The sequence below is a fragment of the Microcebus murinus genome, chromosome 27 (assembly GCF_040939455.1).
Source record: "Microcebus murinus isolate Inina chromosome 27, M.murinus_Inina_mat1.0, whole genome shotgun sequence".
NCBI lineage: Eukaryota > Metazoa > Chordata > Mammalia > Primates > Cheirogaleidae > Microcebus > Microcebus murinus.
Window position 1 is genome coordinate 18788595 of NC_134130.1, and position 25333 is coordinate 18813927.

The following is a 25333-nucleotide window of genomic DNA, read 5'->3' on the forward strand; positions in this document are numbered from 1 at the left end:
TCGGATGTGCTGTAGACTTTCTCAGTACCTCATTTGCTAATTTCCTGTTCATTTTCCTCCTAGGGCCATCGCTGTTTTCTACTTCCCAGCATTTGCATGCCCAGGCAGCAGTTGCTCGCACGTTTCATAACGTTTAAATGCCCTCTGCTTATAGGTGGCGTCGCCCGCCCGCCCGTGATTTGCATGTCTTTAGCACTCGGGTTGCCCTTTCCCTTCGGCGCCTGTCACCCCGCTCCCGCTCCCGTACCCTGGCCATTAACGCGTTTCTCGGGAGGGAGCTGAGGACGGGGAGGAGCTGCGCTCGCGCGGCGGGCGGGGGCCGGCGCGGGGGAGGGGAGTGGGGTCGCGTCTCGGCGATTGTCGTGCAAACGACCTGGCGGCCGCCGGGGGGAGCGGCCGGGGTCTGCGGTGGGGCAGCGACGGCGGCTGTTTGTTTATCTTTAATCTCTCTCCTCGCGCAGCGCGCTGGAATGACTTTCTTTATTTTAGTTGTGACAGTTGGAGGATAATGCGAAGGAAGACGCTGCCTGGGGGTTCGCCGTCTGTGGAAATGCGCCCGGGAGAGGAATAAAAGCAGCCCTCGTCTCGCTCTCCCTCCCCCGCCACCGCCGCCCCTCCCCCGCTGCCCCCTGCACCCGGCCGGACCGGCGGTCCCCACCTCCACCCTGCACCCCTTCTTCCCGCCCTGCACCATGAACACCAACGTCTGCGTGGAGCCGGGGCCGAGCCCCGAGGCGCCGGGCCTGCCCAAGGAGAGCCACCTGCCCGAGGGCGCGCTCAACAGCCTGGTGGATTACAACTCGGAGGTGGAGCGCTACCGCTCCTTCGCCACCTCCTTCTACAAGACCGGCGGCGGCGCCTTCCCGCAGGCGGCCAAGATCGCGCGCATCACCACCCCCATCTTCCCGGGCAGCGCCGCCGCCGCCGCGGCCGCCGCGCGCATCGGCATGTCCCCCTGGAACTGCGACAACGCGGCCACCGCCGCCGCCGCCACCGCCATGCTCTGGGGCAGCGGCGGGGGCGGCGGCGGCGGCGGCGGCGGCGGCGGGGGCAGGAAATCCTCCTCCTCCTCCTCCTCCTCCTCGGCCGCCGCCGCCGCCGCCGCCGCCGCGTCCTCGCCGGCCGTGCTGCCCGCGGGCGGCGGCAGGACGGGCGCGCACCCCCGCGGCGACGCGGCGCGCCTGGGCAAGGCGGGCTGCGCGCCCGAGCCCGCGCTGCAGATGGCCAACTCCAACTTCCTCTCCTCGCTGGCCCCCGAGCACTGCCGGCCGCTGGCGGGGGAGTGCATGAACAAGCTCAAGTGCGGCGCGGCCGACGCGGAGCTCATGAACCTGCCCGAGCGCGTGGGCACCTTCTCCGCCATCCCCGCCCTGGGCGGCCTCTCGTTACCTCCGGGCGTCATCGTCATGACGGCCCTGCACTCCCCCGCCGCGGCCTCGGCGGCCGTCTCGGACAGCGCCTTCCAGATCGCCAACCTGGCGGACTGCCCGCAGAGCCACTCCTCCTCCTCCTCGTCCTCCTCGGGGGGCGCCGGCGCCGCCACCCCCGCCAAGAAGAAGAGGAAAAGGTGCGGGGTCTGCGTGCCCTGCAAGAGGCTCATCAACTGCGGCGTCTGCAGCAGTTGCAGGAACCGCAAAACCGGACACCAGATCTGCAAATTTAGGAAATGTGAAGAGCTAAAGAAAAAACCTGGCACTTCGCTCGAGGTCAGAGGAGATGATTTCTTGTTTCCGAGCCTCCCCCCTCCCCTGCTCACTTCCTCTCCCCTGCAGGGACTCCTGTCTGGCTTCAAGAGGCAGCGCCCCTTCTCCGAAGCATTCGGGCTGTGAGGTGGCGGGGTGGGGGCGCACAGGGCATGGCCTCCCCCCGCCACCCCCACCCGTGCTCTGCACGTGGCACCGCCCTCCTTTGTATCTCTGGGGGGGAAATGGTGTCATTGTTTGGAAGCATCAGAAGTTTCACACTCACTATGCACAGTATTTCCCTTTGGTGGCTTAAAATGCCCCCCCTTACTAAAAAAGAGGGGGCATCTCTGCCCAGAGGGGTGGATGCCATCACACCCTGCATGCATGCATTTATTGGCTAAGAAAGACTTATGAGTGGCCCAGTTATAATAATGAAGACACAGTTTGTGGCACACAAGCCTATGTTGTCATTAAAAAAAAAAAATACAGCTGATCCCTGATGCTGAAATACCTGGATTCAAAAGAGGATTTGCTAATCCCTTCTAGAATAGTTTTCCTCTTCACCATGACAGAATGTTTCTGTTTCTTATGGTATTTTCTACATCTCTGATATTTTTTGAGCAAGTGGAAATAGTATAGAAGGCTGATCTGCACCTGCAGTTTTTAAGGAGATGGGACTTAAAATAAAGGGATACAATTAGTTGATTTCAGGACAGGTGATGGTGATTCTGGTGAAAGAATTCTGTTTTACATAGTTTTGTAAATGAATGATTTCTGAGACTCAAGTTGTCAAAAAACAAAAAGTATTTCCTTTGGGCTCTGCATTTGACAAAGTAACCATTTTATGGTTGCAAAATTGTTCTCTACACTAAGTGTAGTTTTGGTTGATACCTAATATAGTCAATAATAGTTTCTTTTACCTATATGTGCTTAAAACAGACATTGTACAGGTGATTGATCACTGAAGTAATCGTTAAATTAGGCTTTTCATTATGTTAAATTCGAAGATTGATGTGTTTGATGAAAATTTCATGTGGTATATCCTGACCGAAACATAAAGGGGAAAAGGTGAAAAGTCACAGGTAAATGGTTTTGATGGCATATAGACAAATATTTGTAGTCAATCCCTTGATAAAAATTCACAGAGTGGATGTTAAATGTTCATATATACATAAAACTGTAGACGGTGGATTGAGCATCTGGGAACATTCCATGGACTGGATTGTAGGGTGAGAGTGGCTCATAAGTTGTCAGAAGAAGGCTACTTGTACATTGTTTTAAAAATTGTGAGCACTGTTTAGAGGAGTTTTCACTATGAAGAACTGAGGAGTGGTCTTTAAAAGGATAAAGAGAAGGGTTAAAGATCTTTGTTACAGGTTTAAACACAGAGAAAATATACTTCTTAAAATATCTTATTTGTATAAATCAAAGCAGATAACACTTTAGGATTCCAAAAATATCAGAATTATATTGATATGACTATTGATTATGATCAGCTCCTTCAAAATGTTGCATTTATTTCTCTTAATAAGAGAAATCATCTCTTTGTTGAAACTTTAACTTTACTCCAGGGTGACTTATTACATTTCCTTTGGCAATTCTCTTTAAGTAAAGATAATAGCAACTATAATGCAAATCCATGTAGTTTCTTAGGTGGCATTAGCTTTTGAATTCTATTTTCTGGATTCATTTCTCGTAGCTTCTCTGGGTCTTAAGGACCATTGGAAATTAAAATTCACCTCATATTGAAATTTCCTACTAGTACCCAATTGATAAGGACTACATGCTATTATTTTTCATATTGAAATGTAGTATCTAGAATTGTAGATGGGGTTCTGGCATTAAACCTGATCTTTGGTTAGACCCATGGCACTACGTGTAGTCCAACTTAGGGTACGTAGTGGATATGACTACTGAATAATTCTTATTTATATAGTAATTAACCACTCTGGAGGAAGTTGACATGAAGACCAATAGGTTTTCTGCACAAGTTTCTATGCTGGTGTCAGTCTAAACACATTTCATAAATTTCCTTTTTTTTGTTTTGGTAGTTTTCCCTCAAGTTTGTTGTGATTTTCAGATTCCTCAATTATCTTGATTACAAAATCCCATAAAATCACCTTTTCTTCTTTTTTAAAATTCTCATACATGAAATTCTGTTGATCTTCAGAAGATGAGGTGTGAAAAAGAGAAGGACATTTCTCCCTTTGTAGAACTCTCAAGATCTTTTCCTAGCTGCAGACTCCTTCCTTATGAGAGAGCATGGATTGCAAATCAAGGTTAAGATGATTAATGGAACACTGTTTGCCTGAAAGAAAGAAGAAAAAAAGTTCTTAAAATTGACTAGGATTCTGTCTAGGTCATTAAAAGAGGCAATGGCAGCATGACTGCCTCAAACCCACGTGTGACCACACAGGCATGGCTGTGAGAGAGCAGCCACATGCTGTCAGAGGGATAGGGTTGATATGACTAGCTGAGGTGGGAACAGGGATTGGACGGAGGTGAAAAGTCCGCCTGCCGACCTGGCTTCCCTCCTAATTTGGTTCATCATCATCTGAGGAAATGTCTTAGAGATTGCTTGGACTCCTGGTTGAGTGAGGGTAGTGATTTGGTGACTCATTATGGCTATTACCTGTGCATTTCCGGTGTAAACTTTGTAGCTAATATTTGTTGGCTTTAAATGACGAGCATCAATGAACATCTGGATGGTGATCATAACATATATTCTTATTTACCACTTGAAACCCCCTGTGTCCTTCTTCCCATTGACTTGTTCTCATCCCAAAGGCTGGAGTCATAATTGGATTTTTTCAGGGTCAACTGAAATTAAGACAGACTTACATGGATGTGTTGGGATTCTTGCCCACAGTTTTTTAAAGCTTCACCTCTAGCATTACTTTTAAAACTGCTTTAGTTGTTTCTATAATACATTTTAATGCTTAGTCTCACTTTAACAGCATCTCAATGCTAGAAAAATGTTTATAAAATCACCCCTTAATAATAATCAATGTGATAATGTACATAAGGCATTTCATTTTTCTGTATTTTGCACTATATGTTCACATATGGCACTGTTCATTTAGTCTATTACTCTATTAAAAATAGCCACTAATTGTTCAAAGCAGTCATTGCCGATGCGGTATGCCCATTATGTGACAAAACCTATTTAAAAAATTTATGTATTCTAAATGATCAATGTTAAATGCCTAGATATTTTAAGAAACGTGGGATTGCATAGGAGATCCTTATACTAATCAGGTACATAATAACACTTTGTCTCTTGCAAAAGTAATCCTTCAGTTTTTTCATTCACAGCTCTTACATTTCTGACGCTAAAATGTAAGTTTTTAAAATATCCCAATCTGATATGGCTCAAGGAATCAAGTTGGCCCGTGGGTCCCTAACATTGTTCAGGTGACATGATTGATCTCTGTGGGACAGCATTAGAGACCACACAGATCTAGTTTCTCTCCCATTAGTTGATTTATGGAATCACGTTAGTCAGCGGTGCCTCAGGAGGGTTCCCTGCCACCACGGGGCTCTCTGTGCTAGGAGCCCCCACTCAGGGTTTGGGGAGCTGCAGGAGCGACCGGAGCGGGAGGATAGGTTATAGTGAAGGCACTGAGAAACTGGAAAATTAGGGAAAAGAACCGTTCTATTTCTCTCTTTTCTTTTCTTTCTCTTAAATATTTGTCTGCTGATGGTACAGGCCGACAATTATTTCCCCACAGTGAGACTGAGCTTCTAAGGGATTTGGTGGAAAACATCCAGACACTGTCCCAAATGTGGTGACTTGCTTCAGAAGTGTTTTAGAGGAGGAGGGACATATTAGATATGCTATTAAATTCTAAGAACCCAAACATATAAATAGCAATTGTCAGATTCCGGGCAAAGCACTGTCTGCAATTTGTGCAGGAGATGGCCCCTGCCTCCTGAGGAAATGCATTTGTAGGCCAGGCATAAGGTAGGTGTGTCACTCAAACAGAGCCTGTAGAGAGCTAAGTAGTGAAATAAGTCAATAATTGAACATGTGATACATTTTTGAAATTTGGTGGCTTTAAAAAAATTTGTGGATAAAATATAAATGTTTCATGTCTTAAATGTAAACATCCACCAGTTTGTCATTTTATCTCATCATAATTTAAAAATGAGTTTTCAATTTTTAGTTTCAAGAATTAAAAACATGCCAGTAGAAAAATATAAATTTTTGTTTAATCCAAAAATGCAAATATATAATTGACTATAAAGAGGGAAGAAGAATTTTTCAATAAAATTCAAAAAAATGACAGCATATTAGCATTAGAATGTAACATAGAGTGTAGGAAAAAGATTTTGAATTTTATAAATGATAAGAAAAACGTTCAGAAAAGTTGAGACCTAAAGCCACAAAACAGATTTGTGGCTAAGGCATCAATTGTAATACCAGTCCAGTGAGATTCATTTTCTATCATGAAGTTTATTACAAAGAAGTTAAAGTTGTTTTTAGACACTTTAAAACATTTAATAATGTTATACACAATAAATACATACAATTTTATCTGTTAATTAAAAAATATTTTTAAAAGAAGCATATATTTTTAATAATTCCAAAATGAAAACAATACCCTCACCCATCTAAACATCATGTAAGTTCTAAGTAATCTTTTAGATGGCAATTAGGAATAGTAAAATAAAGCAATTAAAATTTATTCACAAGTTATAATGTAAGAATGTTTGCTTGAAATTCAACCATTATCAAACAAAATACAAGCAGTCAGAAAACAAATAAGAACAAATTAAATAACAAACGTTAGGCTTCAACATAGATAAAAATATCTGGATATTTTAAGAATTGAAAATGTTGGCTATTTAACTGTTACATTTTAAAGTTTTTAATGAATTGATTACTGAAGTACTGTTGCATATTTGGTTAGTGTAAGCCATCTGTTATTCTGGATGGATAGTTATGTTTTGCTTAGTGAGATTGATAAATATATAATAATTTAATAAAATAGCCTAAAAAACTAAAAATTTAAAGGTGTTTAAAAAGGATAGGCATTTGATCCATATTTGCTCCGGTTGGAACATTGTCAAGCTCCAGCCTGAAGATCTATGTTGGGGTAACCCTGAAGCCATTCTTGGAATGTTCTTTCTGGAAACACAGTTAAACATGAAATTATCTGAGTATTTCCCAAGAATAGGTTGATAGCGTGTTTTTTAAAAGTCTTCTAAAGTTGTTGGTGCTCCTAGTATTTATGGCTTAGCTTCATTGATCAGATTGTCTGAATATACAGTTCACTTTTACCAGAAAACAATTCACTTTATTTTTACTTTGAAAAAGACGAGCAAAATGTCCTAGTGTTCAAAAAATTTCATAAAAGTGGATATTCTTAAATTTATTTTTACTCACATCATACAAAATACTAAAAGTAAACTCTTGCATTTGTCACTTAGAAATATGTATTAAAAGTAATACGTTAAATAAATCAAGATTTATTTAAAGGCTCGTGTAAATATACAAACTGGAGAAAGGACTACTGCTCTTTTAGTTTTCCTCATGTTCCTAGATTAGTTTTTATGAAGCAAAAATAAACCAACAATACATGGTGCAGTCCAGTCTTCCTGAGCAGTGGGGTTTCCTGCCGCTGATCAGAATGTCAGATGATCTTAGCTAGGAAAGTAGAACAGTCTAGGAGGCATCATTTTTAATGAAAACTGTTTTCAAGAAAGTATCTTTTTGTAATCAGTGTAAACTTTGAGGATTTTGTGCGTTTGTAATTTTGTTCTTTCACGTGTGCTTCCTCCTTAGCCTACTTTGTAATCTAGCGCTGTGCTCCTTAGAAGCTTCAAGATACTGGGGGGGGGGGGGCACAGCAGTGATTTTTATCCTCCAGTCATATCTCGTTTCATCACATGCAGACACCTGTCCTGAAATTGAGTTATTCTGCAGGGTATAATCGAAGAGCCTCTCTCCATCCTGCATCGTATGTTTTCTGTTGTGTATTGTTGCTCCGGACTTCAGACGCGACAGCCATTTAATAATGTTGGAGACTTAGCTCTGCAGGGGCTAAAAGGATCCCAGCAGGCTTGTTAACTTCTACTCTAAAACATTATGAGAATTATTTTTTCCTCCCTGAAACTTCAGGGCTTTCTGTTAATTTATTTTAAAAGCATAAGAATCCATGAGATCAAGCCTGCTGATTTCTGTTTTTCCGTTTCTTAATATTTAACCCATCTATTTCACATTATATTTCTTACTAAATAGTGGCCAAGCAAAGAAGTACCTTTTCAGAGAACTCATATGGAAGATGTATTTCTGTGGCAGACATAAAACAAGATATAAATTGTATTCAGGAAATGTACTGTCCCCCTCCTGGCTTTTCATTTCTGTCTAATTAAAAATTATATTTGGGGCATGTGACCACACACTTAGGTAAGACGTATGGAAAGAGCCACTAGCATCAGGTGACTTAACAGGTAAACAGTGTTAGGTACCTCAGTGTAACTTCTCTGATTATTTCGTATTTCCTCATGAATAACATGAGGGTAATAATCTACATTACAACTAATATATGCAGTTTAATATTCTTTTCAAACTAAAAGACACTATACAGTGTCTCAGCACTATTTTCAAGTTATCAATAAGAGTGGAGAATAAGGCAATCATATTTACAAATAATTCAGCACACCAACGGGTCACCTACAGTTTTTAAACATTAAAACCCAGGTAGACTATTTTGTGGCATGTGTTTCCTAAATATTTGTTTTAATCATCCATGTTGGCAAAGATCTTGGTTTGAGTTTACTTGGAGAGAGACAAACAAGTTTTCTTGGTCCCACACCTGCGTTGTCAAATGTCCTGGGAAACTGAGCAAATTACCTAGTGAAGTCAGTCAATGCGGTGTGCCAATTTAGATAGTTGAGTGCTCTTTCTCCTTCCTGAGCACAGGCACACCACCACTGTTAATTCAGTACCTTTTAATAGATAATAGATGTGTGTGTGTGTGTGTGTGTGTGTGTGTGATTCATGTTACTAACCTGGTACCTTCCTTTGGCTCCTCTTTTCTTTCTTTGGACAGACATAGGGAGTTATTCTAACTGAATTAGTGAGTTCAAGAGAATCATTGTAAGAAAGAAATGTTGGAAATACATTTAACAAATGTGGGAAGTTGAAAATATTTTAAAAATTTGGAAAATTGGAAATACATATATATTAGTATTGGTAAGAAATAAAACAGGTAGATGTGCATTTTGAGATGAAAAGTAAAGTGAATATGAAGAGATTTTCTTTCTAAAAAGAAAAAAAATAGGAAGAGAGTATTTGTAAAATGTAATTAAGCAGTAATAGGAATAGTGATAGGTCCTAAAAGATTTGCAATACTAACCAAGAAAGATTACAAACAAATGAAAAAGGAATATTCAAGCCAAGTTGCAATGCACTATTAGAAGGAACTTTGACAAGATGGGATATGACGTCTGCTTTGCTTTGGCAGTTATAAAAGTTTTGTGGAGAATGGAAAATATATAAAGGAAAGATAATTTTTTTATGACTTGACTCAATACTTTTTGTTTGAGAGTCAAAGCTGAGGCTTAAGTGGAGTGGCAGATGAATTAGAGATAAGGAAAAGCAGATTATATTATAACTGATGTTATTATTTTTACTTATGCCTTTGAAACATTTGGTAGAATAATTCTAAAGTGTAACTAAAAGAGAATACTTCCAAGATGGGTGGAAAAATGGCATCCCATTTGTGTCTCTTCTGCTTTTAAATATATATTTTATAAAACATTCTTGAGAAAGTGAAGTGTCGAACTATGGGGAAAACTGTGCTGAAAGTGCTGTTTTTTGTTCAAAGACTCAAGAAAAAAAACCCTACCACCACCACACTACAACTGGATGATTGATGGTATCAAAAGGCTAGAGATCAAGTGGAAGGAGAAGAGAAAGGGACATGTGTTTATAGATCGAGAAGAGTCCTGGACATTTCTGTGTATGTCAGCAAGTCTGTCAAATTCCAGGGAAGATATATTTTCTCCAAAACTTTAGAAAGTAAAAAGGAGTTAAATACATTTTAAAAGGAATAAAAGATCATATAAATTTAATTATGTGGAAATGGTGAGAATTAGTGATGGTGAATCAGTGGTAAGAAAAACACTGTGGTGTGGAGTGACTTCTCTGTTGTCATGTTCTTTTTTATAGGTTAAAGTATTGGTTTTAATAGAGTCAAGAATAAGAAAAAAAGATAAAATGAGCAGTTGCACATAGATGGATTTGAAGTGAGAAGATACAGAATCTCCTATTAAACATTTAATATTTTGTGTGGTCTGCTTTTAGTGGATGAAAAACAAAATAGAGAACATGGCTGTTTCCATCCTAGAAGAAATGCATTGGATCTTCTCTGTAAGGCTGCTATCTGTAGAGCTAAATTCATTATGAGGTAGAGTGGTTTTTGATTTTCCTTATGTGATTCTTTTCATATGAACGGTTTTTGTATGGTGTGAGGTTTGGTTTTCAAATGGCAGGTGACTACATCAATGGTTCATGAACCCAATGTGTTGGCTTACCACCATGATTTGTAGAAAGCAGAGTATAATAGAATTAAGCAGAAAATATGAGTTCATCACATGTAGTAAGAGTAACCATTGTTAAACTTCTGTTTCAGTTATGTATGTTTACATGCATGTATGAGCACACGTGTGCTGGGCTTCTGTGTAAAATGTATTTGTAACTACAGACTGAGGTCACGTTTGGAAAACACTAGTTTAGCACCTGCAGCATCACAAGTCTATAGTGAGGAACAAGTCTGTAGTGAGGAAAGAACATTGTTGAACATTTGATAAGATAAAAGAGTAAAATTTAAATGTGTTTCTGTAAATAGTATGTCTTTACTTCTTCCAGGCAGGTCTATAACATGTCATATTCATGAATTCATGGCATTACTAAGCACATAGTAAACCCTTAATACATTTAAATCAATTTAACAAATCTTAGGTAGGAACTGTTATCTTCTAAGACTTGTAATAGCCACACATATACATATATGCACACATACATATACATACATATACACATGTACACATACACACATACATCTTGGCTTAAGGAACCAAACTTTTATTCCTAACTGCCTTTTTTTCAATACCCATGTAATTCTCTAACTCTAGGTCCCTCATCCAAGGTATTTAGTTCCCTATTCTTATTTTTAATTCTCAGCCACAAAAAATGGACACATTTAAAAATAGCAATGTTGAAATTTTAGAAAATTCTGGAAGCAATCTCACGTCTATTGAAAAGATTCCATGACTCATCTTTGGTTTAGTTCTCCACATCCTGATAAGTAATACAGACTGATTTGCTCTCTAGTCATGCGTGTAGTGTTAAGTGTAGTATTAAGTTTTCTGTTTTATTTCAAGGCATGTTTTACTGAGTACTGGAAACCTTTGCTTCATCTGAATAAAAGAAAAACTATATTGGAAGGGGACAAAATAAAGGAAGGAAGAAGGAGAGAAGGAAGGAAGCAAGGAAGGAAATGCAGGCGGGCTACAGTATTGCTATAGATTTAAGGGCGGAAAGGGTTGCATTGCTCAAGGTCTTCTTGAGTCTGTTTTAAATAAGAAACGGGTAGAAATAGTGACTGTCTCAGAATTTATGGGAAGATGTCACAGGTTCTCAGTTTAGGCCCAGTAGAAGCACTCAGCATTGCTTCTTTTCATTTACCATAGTGGAAAAACTAGTTTCAGGGACTCTAACTAGCTTTTTTTAAAAAAAAAAAATTCTCTTTAAGACTAATTCTCAAGTCTGCAGTTAGAAGCATAGAAAGGCCAAAATGGGAAGACTAATGCTCAAATCTAATGATGGTGTGAGGGATATAGAGCCCACCCAGCATCCATAGACAGCTAACTGTTCGAAGTGTCAGTGCCCTTTCAAGTGCTTGTAAGGAGAATTTCCTGAAAAAATACAGAATTACGCATATAGAAAAGTCTCCAGAAGCATGACAATAGAAAGAGGATTAATCGCTACATCTTATAAACTATATGACTGGAAAAAGTTAGGCTTATTAATTTACTTTGCTAGTTAGTTAACTATGTACATGTGACTCTGTTTGCACAAAGATAGAGCACATGGTACTTACAGAGAAGAGGGAGTCATGAAAACTTCCCAAGGAGGAATCAGAATCTGAAACTTGGGGACCTGCTGTAGCACACAATATGCTGATGTCACGTGAGGGAGAATGCCTGACAGTGTATGTCTTTTTAATGATGGTAGATACCAAAAGATATTTCTAAATAGCTAAAGACACATGTAATAATTTGATAAAGATTAAATTAAAATAATTGTTGATTGTACACATTTCGATTTTATTATGTAAAAAGAAAATTAAGGGGAAAGACCAAAATGTCAAAGTTGGAGTGACTGTGATTTTGAGCATTTGGTGTGATGGCAATGTAGTTAAGAACGAAAGCAAAAACGAGAGCGAGAGCTAGAGAGAGTGCGCGTGCGCTCGTAGCAGCCCCACCAGAGAAAGGGTGGAGGGAGGAAGGAGGGTCTCCCAAATCGATATGCTAGTCTTAGAAGTATAGTTTTAAGCAAGCATACTTTAAGAAGTATAGTTTAAGCAGGTTTTGGTGTAACATCTAATTGTCTGAAATATTTGAAATTAATGTTTTCCAAATTCCTCTCAGTAGTTCATGGGCATAAAGTATGCTGTGATTGCTAGGCTGGTACTATCCCAGTGGTCGAATATGATGTATGTTAACAGATTCTGAACCAATGAAGTTCAGCGACTACAGCCAAAATGCTGCTTGACTTAGCCTAAGAGAAAAATGTCTATCAGACTTACTTTCACTTTTACATAATGTTAAAAATATTTTTCAGATTCTCAGATCTACAGTAATCAAAGAGAATCTCCATAATTTGAATTACTTACGGATGTTAGGTGTACCTACTGTATTTTATTTTAACATACATTAAAGGCTGTCTAGATCATAGCTTTGATAGGTTAACAGCTCCCATTTCCTCATATTTTATATGAATATTTCTTCTCTTCAGTAAAAAAGTGATAAAGTTAATGCAGTTCACTGACTGCTTTAGAATTAACCAAAAGTTTTTAAATTGTCCAATAATTTGGTCAGGAAAAAAAGTGCTGGTTGTTTTTTTAACAGCTAATTACCAATGCTCTCACTTAGAGGTATTGTTGCATTCAACAAGAGCTACTAGAATGAATTTAAGAGGAAATTGAATTATTGAATTTGCATACACATACATTTTCATATATGTACATATTTATTTAGATTCTGTAACCATATAGACTTATATATACTTACATATGCAAATGAAATATAAACATGAATATATATAAATAAACTATTTTAATCATTCTTGACAATATAGGATTAGTATTATTAACCTAATTTTAATAAAGGTTAAAAAATACTATATAAAATTGTTTTTGAAAAACAACTATTTTTTTATTTTTTTTTTATTATTTCGGCATATTATGGGGGTACAGATTTTAAGGTTTCAATAAATGCCCATTTCCCCCCTCCTCCAAGTCTGAGTCTCCAGCATGACCATCCCCCAGATGGTGCACATCTCACTCATTATATATGTATATACCCGCCCCCCTCGCCCCTCCCACCTGCCCAATACCCTATTACTGTAGTACCTATGTGTCCACTGCTCATTTAATACCAGTTTGCTGGTGAGTATATGTGGTGCTTGTTTTTCCATTCTTGGGAAACTTCACTTAGTAGTATGGTTTCCAGCTCTAACCAGGAAAATATAAGATGTGCTATATCACCGTTGTTTCTTAGAGCTGAATAGTACTACATGGTATACATATACAACATTTTATTAATCCATTCTTGGATTGATGGGCACTTGGGCTGTTTCCACAGCCTTGCAATTATGAATTGTGCTGCTATAAGCATTCAAGTGCAGGTGTCTTTTTTGTAGAGTGTCATTGGATCCTTTGGGTAGATGCCCAGCGATGGGATTGCTGGATCAAATGGTAGATTCACTTGTATCGCTTTAAGGTATCTCCATATTGCTATCCACAGAGGTTGAACTAGTTTGCAGTCCCACCAGCAGTGTAGGAGTGTTCCTCTCTCTCCACATCCATGCCAGCATTTATTGTTTGGAGACTTTTTGATAAAGGCCATTCTCACTGGAGTTAAGTGATATCTCATTGTAGTTTTCATTTGCATTTCCCTGATGATTAGAGATGTTGAGCATTGAAAAACAACTCTTTAATTTGTGGATCATTGAAAGATTTTCTTCTCTCTGCTTACCACAGTGTCCATTTTTATATGTCCAAGAACATTTTAATAAGTGAACTACCATTTATACTATAGTAGATTTACTTACTTGTTCCACTTGAAAATCATTATATTAGGGCCAACTTGTTTCACAGTAGAATTCTTAAGGCCTAGATAAGTCAGTGAAATTTTTAGATTAGGAAATATTGTGAATAAATATTGGAACGATAGTTATAGAAGTTTCTAATGTCATACTCATTATCTCAATTTAAAATTGTATGCATTCTGAGGTAAATTTCAGCATCAAGAGTTATTAATTTTCTCCTTGAAACTTCAAGTCTAGCTTTATTAAGAAAGATTAGTTTTATGTTTAGTGTTGTGAGAACTGCTACATTTTACATACTGTATCTAGATATGAATGGCCAACCTGCAGATCCTCGTATGTTCAGAGTTATAGATGTCCCATTTTCAGCTTTTAGGAGCTGAATTTTTATTACACTTGACATTTCTAACAAGAGTATGTAGGTTTGTCCTCTACCTGAAGATACTATCTTCCATATAACTGCTTATCTGGTAGCAAAAAAGAGAAACATACTCAAATTCTTAAGGTGGCAGCTTTTGAGGATTGGTAATTATTTTAGGTTGTTTAATTATTTCTTCATTGCTGATTTAATGAAGATCAAACGGAAATACCAACCTGCCAAAGACATTAATAATTTTTGCATTTATTCTCAAAAGGTAAATGTAAAATGTACTTGGGCTTGGATTATATAATATCATTCCTTTATTCAAGGAAATTCCTTTGTTTTTAAAAGTTACTCAGGGGAAAAACAGAAGACTGTGAGCGTGAAGGTTGTTTTGTATCTGGCTTTTTGTAGTATGGACTCTCTGGAACACAATGCTCTACAGCAGTACCAGAAAGAGCGCTGGGGCTGCAGGTTCCTCCAGAGGCCTCCTGGGAGCAAGGCTGCCCTTTGCCAATGTTGGCACCTGCATGGACGGGGAGGCTGCCTTAAACAGTGCTGCTCGGTTCAGTCCTGCCCTGTAGCTCCTGCCCCCTGCTCTTCCACGGGGATCTGGCTCTCCTGTCATTCAGGATAAAGATCCCTGCAAGCATCACTGAGATCCAAAAAGTCACTGTAATCTCATCAAGAATGTGATTCCCCAGCTGGGGTTTTGACTTTATATAACCTGAAGGTAGCTGGTCAGGGTATCTCATCCCCCTGATTGGTGTGCTGAGCTTCTGCACTGTTTAAAATTGAAGTCTTCTTATAAAGATGACCTCATTAGTGGACAATTAGGAAAGATGTGTTCCCAAATTAGTACAGGCATAATTAGAAACTTATAATTTAACCTAATATTTTACCTATGGAAACAATGTTCCCTCATACAGCTTGGCTGGAAAGAACTCAGTCCAGGCCTGATGACAGCTGGGGAGAAGATTGGGGCGCATCTGTTCTGTGTGCTCTATGGGACACTAAAGAGTTCTGTTACTTTTTAAACCTAAACTAAAACTGTTAGAGAAACCTTACTACAAATTTCAGTAGATTCCTTATTTGTTCTAATTAATGAACCAGTGGTTTTCTTACTTTTTTTCACATATTTTATTTTACGTGATTTCCCAACTAATCATTTTTAGGCTTCTTGACCTCAAAGATCTTAACATAAGGAAGAAATAATTTTAGAAGCTTCTTCCCTGTTTACCTTCCGACTTCCCCTGCAATAAATTGTCCATATTCTTATATCTGGGATATATGCTGGTCTCGATATATGCATAGTAATGTGATAATGCACAGTAATATCACAGATAATACTGTGATAGCAGTGCTATTCTGGGACAGATCATGTTAATGTAGAAAAATCTGTGCTTTGCTTTTCTCATGTTTGCCTTGTTTAATTGATTTTTAGAGCTAACATGCATTGAGAAGTGATTAATTTTTTTCCTTACAATAGTGACTTTTGACCATGGCTGAAATTTTATAAGCTTGTTTTTTCTAAATATTGCAAATAAAATAGAGTAGCTGAAAGGGGCACATGAACAGCAGAAAGTTGGAAAAGCATTTAAAAGTATATCTAAGACATAAGGACTTCATCTCATTTAAAAAATGTACTCCATATATTTTTGCTGTTTATCTTTGTAAACATATATGTTTATCAAGATACAAGATTACATAAGTATATATTTATAATCTTGTTTCCAGTTGGCATCTGAGAGTAAGCTGGCATCTCTATGTCATACATATACACATAAATGTGAATATATATGAATATATATGCACATGTTTATTTTTCATATGTGAATCTGTAACCATAGATCTATAATTGCATGGATACGCTTGGATGTAACTTATCTCGTTAAAAATGACTACATTTATATAAGTTTGCATACTTATATAAAATTTATTCTTGGCATCAGCAAGCAAGTTAGCATCTGGTATAAACTTTTAAGTTTTCGTTTACTGCGTGTGTGTGTATAAAATACGGATATTAGAATGACTATGTTATGTTTCTTATTACTTCCTATGGTTCCTTTAATAATGATTAAATGCAATGGAGATATATAATTATTACATTTACCACTCAAAAGTTAATTTTAGAAAATAGTAAAGGGGTTTTTCTCACTAACCGAATCAAATGATGGGGATTCACTCAGTTATGCGTGGTGAGCTGGAAAGGAAAAAACTGATTAAACCATCAGGGATACGGAGTAAAATATTAATAAGATCAGTACTATCTTTATGAGAATAGTGGAACATTTTGTTTGTGCTTTTAAAAAACAATTCACAAGTTACATTTTTTGATATCCATATATACAAACTTAGATTAGGTAAATTATAGTATATCAATGATAAGTTCTTAATACAGTTAAAGTTTGAAATTTATTGTATTGGTTGAGGACGGTTTTAACCGCGGGCCCGGCGCCCTGGGGACGGGCAGCTCGGAGGCACTGAAAGCTCGGTCACTTTGCAGGCAGCTTCGGGAAAATACTATAGCAACTCCTAGGAAGGGCTTGCTGGAAGGCCGGGTCGCAGTCACTTGCGCGGAGCGCGCTCCGCCGCTGCAGGGCGGCCGCCAAAGCCCAAGTGGTTAGGAATTCTCTTTAGTGCACGTGGTGAAAAGTCTGTTTGCTTTCCAAAATGGCTGTGTTATTCATTTGAATTTCTAATTGACATCTTAATCAATGAATGCACTTGTTTTCTTAGATGACACTATTACAATAGGACAGTGTCGGCCAACTAACTCACGTATGAGGAAGCAAATAAAAGCTAGTCTCAGAATGTTTGTAGTAGAATTTGTAATGTGTTTTCTGAAATATGAAATTCAAGTGCTAGTAACATTCTTTTAAGATGTATTTACAAGGTATATATGTGTGTGTTCGTGTATTTTTGTGTGTCTACTCGACATATTGGCAGCGTGCATTTAGCACGCCAGTGCATATACCTACTCATCCTACACAGCCAGCTTATAGCCTGTACGGATTGCTGGACTGGCCTAAGTCATGTCAGCTCTTCCATTGGCCTTCATGGAAAATTTATTCTTAGCTTGTTGTTTCTTATACACCTTCACTGTGTATTAATGTGATTATTTATGTATACCGTTACAATAAATGCAGCAGTACAGGATGAGCTATTTTAAAGGAGAATATGGCATGATGAATTATTGGACTGTTAATATACAGAGGAAAATTCAAGCTTAACTACCATTTGCCTAACAAACAAAAAAAAAAACTTCATAGTAACCATGAACTTTTTGTTAAAAGGACTGTTTATACTTTTGGTACTAGCTTGTTACTCCTTTGGAAAACCGTTTATAGCATTTTTATGGTACAAAAGGGTAGTTATTCTCCATTGATTAGTGTCAGTTCACTTTATACATATATTAATTTGTTGAAAATATAAAAATTCATTCACTTTAAAATAGTGATATGTTTGGTCAGTATAGTTCTCCTTAGATTATATATAGAAATGTGTTTAGCATTTAGTAATTGATAAATGATGGAGGAATATTGATGTAATATTTGTTGTTATCTTGTCATTAAAAAAAATCTCCAGAGTAAAGAAATTACTTCACTGAACTCAGAACATCAGCTTTACATAGATTGCATATGTATGTTTATATTGTGATTTTTATACATAAAAACAGTGGTCTAAATTTCAGTTTAATTTTTTGGCTGCATTTTTTTAGTGTGGCTGGAGGCAGAGTGAGTCAATTGTAGTCATTTTAACTGCATACAACACTTGTATGCCTCACATTGAAGACTATGTGCATAGCTGATTATTTCTTCTGAAATACAAAAACAGATAAATGAAGACTTATCATGAAAAATGACTAATAGAGCTAACCAGCAGAAATGAATTATTTCCTTTCTCATTATGTGATTGTGCCATCTCTGGGCATGTCACCCTGACACTAAGTTGATGCGGGCATCCTGCAAGGCAGAGACAGATCTTGAGCACATCTGCTATCTGGTCTTCCTGCTATTGGCTGAGAGCTTGAAGCTTCCCTTTATTCTGATTGCTATCTATGAATGTTGCAGGCTGTTATTCCCTATATATTTTAAACCAATTGTTTTAATCATTATGTTCAGTAAAATTACCATTAAATTCATTATTCTAATTTTTGTAATGTTTTAAGATTGAACATTTCATTATTTTTATTAAATATTGAAATAGATAAGTCATTATGTGGTATATTGCTAACTAAAAATATTGCTGAAGTGTAAAGGAGAAAAATCTAATTTTATATTAGCATAGAAAGAAAGCTTAACTTGTTTTCTTGCTCTTTTTTTATAGAGAACACCTGTTCCCAGCGCTGAAGCATTCCGATGGTTCTTTTAAAGCAGTAGTAGATCTTATTTTCGAGGCATTTGGAAATGAAGGGCAAACTAATGTCTTGTTTTAAGAAACTGCTTAGTCCACCACTGAAGAAAATATCCAGAAATTATTTTCATTTTATGTATAGGGGTTTCTTCAGAAAAAAAAAGAGGAAAAGAAAAAAAGACACATAAAAATAACGTGGGAGTTTGGGGAATCGGCCAGTCTATTTACTCTCCATACACTGATTCTTTCTTTGATGTAATTTACCTATGCTAGTGAAGTTGTTGTCTATTTTGAAAGTGGCTGTAAAAAAATAAGTTTGGGTAAACCCCTGCTTTAAAATCATGTATCTTTGCAAAGTACATATCTATACTTCATTTTCAAATATATGTGTTTCAGTACTGTAAACTGTACAGATAGCAGCTTGTATTTTGTGTGTTTAGACACAAGGAGACAATCATGTCTGAGCATCTAAGGAGATTAACAGTTTGTACACGACGGTATGGTTCTGCGAGTTAAATCTGGAGCAATAAATTTTAGCTTTAAATATTTTTTGCCAGTTGTTTCTAGAAGGAGCAACAGCACTGGCACCATTTTGCCATGTATCTTTCCATAGAGACTCGATGCCAAGTTTTACAAGACTGAAAGATTATGACGCATCCGGCAATTACCTTCAGTTGTATTGTTACAAGAGGGGAAGATGTTATGAAAGTTTCAATTAATCTTTTGAGCACTATATTAGAGTAGTGGTTATGCACTTGCATTGCTTACAAAACGAGCTGTACAGAAGGGTATACCTCCCGAATACTTAGTGTAGTTGACTTGTCTTGGGTTGCACTGTCAGGCGAAGTACTCAGAGTAGTTGGAAAATGCAGAATCAGTTGTATGATTTAAAAAAAAACACAAAAAAAACAGTGTTTTCTAGACTAAAGAATAAAGTCTCATATCTTAGGGGGAGAAATCCATGGCTGACTTTTATTTTCCCAGACCAAAAGGAGCTGTATACGTTTTCTTTGTTTCTTTATTTTTTGCTTATTTTTTTGGTAGGAAAAATAAAGAGTATCCAAATGTTTTAATTCCATGTGTGATATCAAATGGGTAGTTTTGTTTTAACACTTAAATATGTTGAGGCCTTCTGCCTTTAGGCATGGCTGGATATATTTTTAATTTAAAAGAATTAAATACATTCGTAAAAGTGAAGTGTTTTATCTCTTTTTGGTCTTTTCTTTCTCAGAGCCTCCCTATTGGACCAGTAGTCTTCCTCTACTGTAGTAATGCTCCATTGATCCCACTCCTGCTCTTGTCCCTCGATGCTTTGATTCCTGAGAAGGCAGGGCCACAGTCTGTGGAATTTGATAAATGCAAGATAGCACCCCCGGCCCCTGCGCCAAACACAGACACACAAAGGATCTACTGCTTCCTAGAACCTGTGCTACCTTTCATGTAGGATTTGGTTTTCTTATCACAGTCAGGTTCTGAAATCTGTCCCAGTAAGACAGATATTATTTGCATTTTGTTTTTTGTTTCCAGAGTATAAAAACTTTTTTCAGTTTTAGGAGTAGAACAGAGGCTAGCAAAAATACATGACGTTTTACTGCAGCTTTTTGTTCCTTATCCACTCGCCAGTGGTTTGCGCCCCCACATCCATTGCCTCTGAAGACGTTAGCAAAGCAGATCGTTAGAAGGAACATAATTTGAGAAGAGAGCGATGGGACAGTGAAAGGAGCTAGGAAATGCTGGAAAGACTAGCAGGTGAATATTTTTTAAAATCTAGTTGTAGTTTTGAATGGGAAAGGATGTGGCAGAAAAGATTTTTTAAAAAAGCAGAAGGAGCGCTTCATCATTAGAGGCCCAGGGGAGGGATGGATCAAAGCAGGGACGAATGCCAGTGTGAAAACAAGTTTGATTTCCCTTGCCCAGAGGATGAGTATGTGGTCTACAGTCATGGTCAAAAGCCTTCTTTGAGAAAAATTCATTATGTATCACTCCTGTCCATACTTAGAGATGAGAATTAAGTAATAACGAGCTAAAATGTGCGATATACTGTATTAATTTTGTGATAACTTTCTACTTGTATATTCCTTGGAGGGTTTCTAGTTAGAATTTCTATTTCTGCTATTGGACCAGTGAGAGCTATATGAGTTCTCTCTTGTTCCATTTTTATTTTATTGTACTTCTTTTGTTTACCAAGTTGCTAATTAACTAGAAGTAAGTGAAAACTTACTTTCACACTTGAATGGTAAGCTCGCCTTGCTTTTTGGAAAACGATGATTGTTATTTCAGAAGTGAAACAAACTTCTATTCAGGCTATGTTAGACATACAGATCTCATAACAATGTACTGAGAATCTAAAATACATTCTAGTATTGCATGTCTCAATGTGTTTTTCTTTGTTTGCTTTTTAAAAGAACTAATGAATTTGTATATTGTAAAATGTGGTGTTTTACCTGTCAATTCATTTTTTTAAAGGAAAGAAAATTTGTTGATTACTGAAATGGGAAAGTGTAGCTTTTCTTTAATTTTCTTATGTTTTTCTTATTGATATTCTTTTATATCACCCACTTTTTAATGTTTTTGATTAAACTCTATTTATGTCATATAGGGTGAATATAAAGTTCTCATTGGTGATGTTGAAGAAAGATATTATTCTTCTGGCCTCCCTCTAGTTTTCCACCCCCCCACTATGTCCATGTGATGAAAATTTGTAAAGCATATCATTATCCTAAGGCAGTCATTTGAAGGTTTACATTTTTTGTAATTCTAAAATACCAATGAAATGTAGCCTTTAAAAATTCCTCAGTGTATGTTACATATTCAATATCAAAAAGATTCAAAATATAGATTGTATGGACTGACTATACAACAGATTGTGTGGACTGTCTGTACAACTTAAAAAAAATCATATATCAGATCATCTGAATAAAACACTTGGTGAGAGAGGTCCACATAGGCAGGGTCTTGTCTTCTGTAGGTGCAGTCAAGAAGATGCCATGCCCTGCCAGGATTTGGCAAGAACAGGGAAAAGACTTGTGATGTTGGCACATGGTGCTGTGAGCCAGCGTCCTTTTCGGCTGATACTCAGCCACCCTGACATCACAAGAATATCGTAGTGCAAACCTCTCTCTTTCCAGGTCTTCAGACCAAAATGGTTTTCTGGTGGACTCTGCCTGTCTGTGGACAAGCGGGGCATATTCACAGAGGAGAAATGTACCCATTCTTGGGAGAGAAAATAGTAACAGTCATCCCCCAATGTAAGAGTATATAAAAATGTCTCTTGCCTAATCCCAACATTCAAATTTCTTCTTCTGAATACATTTATAGGGAGCAAGAGATGGTGGGCTTGCTATGAATTAATATTAAGCAATCACAAAAAAGAAAGGATTATTCCTTTACTTTCATTCAGAACTCCTGGCATGCAAGTTGTGCAATTAATGCTAAAGCATATAAAGTCTTTAAGCTGATAGTATCTGTGACCAAATAATGAAAAAAAGAAAGCAGTTAAATGAACACACATTTCAGGGTCAAATATGTTCAAAAAGCTGTAGTGGGTCTTTGATCATGGTTAGAGTCACAGTGATATCAAACAGTTGGTTCTCATGTAACAGCTAAAAGTTTTAGATTTTGTTTTTATTAAATTTGGCATTTTACACTGAGATCTGTATTCCTCACGAATAAAATACAGCTACTATGTTAGGAGGGATTCCATTTTTACAATTGCAAAATAGAGATCTTCTAAGAACATGGGCCACAAAATGTACTCGTTTCACAGTGTTCTACTCTGAACTGTGCAGTTATCTATTAAATTTTCTAATAGATATTTGTGTAAGGTGTATGTATGCTTGTGCAATTATTTAAAAAGCAGTTTTGGAAAACAGTGTATTTATTAAAGAAAATCACTTATGGGGCATGTACAAAACTGTAAAAAAAAAAAAAAAACTTTAAAAAATCACATTCAATTTGCCCAGTAAAGTTGTTTTTGTGAAATTTCTGTGTTGTTGAATAAAGGACTTTAGTATTCAAAATATCTATTTTTCCATGGACAAATTTTATTTGTGGGATTTTAAGTAATGAGCCTATGATTATGAAAATCTTATTTTGTTTATGATAAAAAGTTTATAATTCTCCACTTGCCCTTATGTCCATGAAATGAATGCTGTGTAAAAATATTTCATAAAATATGTTTATTTTTGGTTTCATAAAATGATGTTCATGTTTGGTTTTCCTTACATATTCTTTCTTCCTCATATATTTAAAGAAAAGAAAAAAAACATGTTTCCTTGTACATTTCTAAAGGATATATTTTCCTTAAAACTTACTTCCTAAGTAGAGGAAGAACTGTATGCACCCAAACATTCTTCCTTCCTTCTCTGTCATACGTGTGCTAAGAGAAAATATTCCATGCGTTCCTTATACCATGAATGAAAAGTCCTGGTGCTGATACTTCAAAGCATTAATGTGCAAGAAGAAATGTGAAACACTGGAATTGTGTTTAGCCACTCTCAGCAATACCCTGAGATGAAATTTTTATGTGTTTGTGTTTAGTTATGGAATATTGTGGTCTGCTTATTAGTTGGTGGTGAATGTGCTTAACCCTCATTTCACTGCTTCTCAGTACAAGGCTTATGTTTTTAATGTTTTATAAACTACAAGAAATGTAGAGCATGGTTTTATATCTTGGAAATCCTTACTATGATAACAAACAGAATTTTATACAATTGAAAGAGTTTTTATCCATATAATATAATATTAGAAGATTTTTATAAATTTGTTAACCATTAGCTTGTGTCTTGTTAGTATAACATCACAAATATAAAATATCTGGTCTAAAGCAACGGAACTGGATTATATAGGGCAAGAAAGAAGAATGAGGTGATTTGAATTCAGGGAACTCCTGAATCCGCAGCAGCTTTGCAGGTGAGTCACTGTGCTTCTTGGTTGTATTTTGCTTTAGCAACAGTATGGCAAATATATTAAACTGAATTTTTATAGATAATTTTTTTACTTGAGATTATGAAAGATACAAATATTTGGAGGTTCATGTGTAATGATAAAAGGATAATTCTTTAAGACAATTTCAATAAACCAAAAAAGCAAGGGGTGGTGTGGGGAATATCTATAACCTATTGAGACATTGAACCAGGTAATAATTTCATTTGGTTTCTCCACAAGCCTATATTTTTTCAAGTATGTTCATTGGTGAAAGTTGGTCTTATTTCTGTGTTTTATGTTTTTCCATTTGGTCCACTCTTTTTGTTATTTTATGTTGTTTTCATGGAGAAAAATGTTATTTGAAGTAAGCACAATGAATACAAGTTTAAGGTTTTATTTGCATATACTACATAATTAGCATAGTCATGCATGCATTTTTTCTTTATTTGGAAATTTTGTTTCTAATCCTTTATTCTAATATTTTGATTTGAGTTCTATTTTTGTGTCTTTTAAAATCATATTTATTGGCCAGTTTTAGGTCAGTGTTTCTTTATATAAAATGAAGCATCAACCAAATATCCTTTTAGTCAGGTCTGTACTTTGTATGTTCCTTATGTGACAAAAATTATTCCAGTTAACAAGTGTTACAATTTCATAAATTGGAAGCAATGTACATATTCTCTCTAAGAACACTACTTTTAAAAGCTACTCTTATCATATCTAACAAGTGAAAGCCATTTTTAATACAGAACTGAATTATATTACTTCCTTATTATCAATAATTGGATGGTAGGAAAATCCAGTTGCACTGTTTGAATTATGACCTTCCGTTTACAACTTTTCTGAAAATTGATCTTCTATTTAAAAGTCTGTGGCTTCAGGAAACTGCACAGTTGGAAGGGAGGCTGAAAAAGAACATCTAAATGGTACTAGTTAACCTTCAATACGACCATAAAACACATATAGGTGAAAATTCTTTGGCCGGGCGCGGTGGCTCACGCCTGTAATCCTAGCACTTTGGGAGGCCGAGACGGGCAGATTGCTCGAGGTCAGGAGTTCGAAACCAGCCTGAGCGAGACCCTGTCTCTACCAAAAATAGAAATAAATTAATTGACCAACTAAAAATATATATACAAAAAATTAGCCGGGCATGGTGGCGCATGCCTGTAGTCCCAGCTACTCGGGAGGCTGAGGCAGTAGGATTGCTGAGCCCAGGAGTTTGAGGTTGCTGTGAGCCAGGCTGACGCCACGGCACTCACTCTAGCCTGGGCAACAAAGTGAGACTCTGTCTCAAAAAAAAAATAAATAAATAAAACAAATAAAAAAAAAAAAAACACATATAGGTGAAAATTCTTATTCATTGCCCTTTAAGAACTTTTCTCACCTTTCCATGACTTGCTTTACAATTTTAACTTTAATATTGAATTTATGTGTATATTTGTGTATATACATATATATATACACATAAAGTCATCACATACAGTGTATGTATTTGTGTATGTAGGTAGATCAATCTATGCGTGTGTGCATGTTTAGTAGACAGAATTTAGGTCATGCTCAAGAATAGCTAAGGATCAGTGTAGATAATTAAGAATCTTTAATGGAAATGATTCTGTCGCTATTATACAGTTACTATTCAATTTGATGATTCAGCATTTTATAATA

General features: G+C 37.2%; 1 protein-coding gene across 1 annotated transcript; it reads left to right on the plus strand.

Moving 5' to 3' along the window:
* The first annotated feature begins 365 nt into the window (after positions 1–365).
* Positions 366–24642, plus strand: CXXC4 (CXXC finger protein 4). Its single transcript, XM_020284488.2, has 2 exons — positions 366–1706; positions 18716–24642. Exons 1-2 carry the CDS (start codon positions 693–695, stop codon positions 18758–18760), a joined length of 1059 nt encoding a protein of 352 aa, XP_020140077.2. The 5' UTR covers positions 366–692; the 3' UTR covers positions 18761–24642.
* Positions 24643–25333: the final 691 nt, after the last annotated feature.

What these genes read in the sequence shown, in the direction of transcription:
- CXXC4 (XM_020284488.2), top strand. Translation starts at nt 693, where the DNA reads ATGAACACCAACGTCTGCGTGGAGCCGGGGCCGAGCCCCGAGGCGCCG. An exon ending in AACCTGGCACTTCGCTCGAG is followed by an intron (nt 1,707 to 18,715) that starts GTCAGAGGAGAT and finishes CTTTTTTTATAG; the next exon opens with AGAACACCTGTTCCCAGCGC.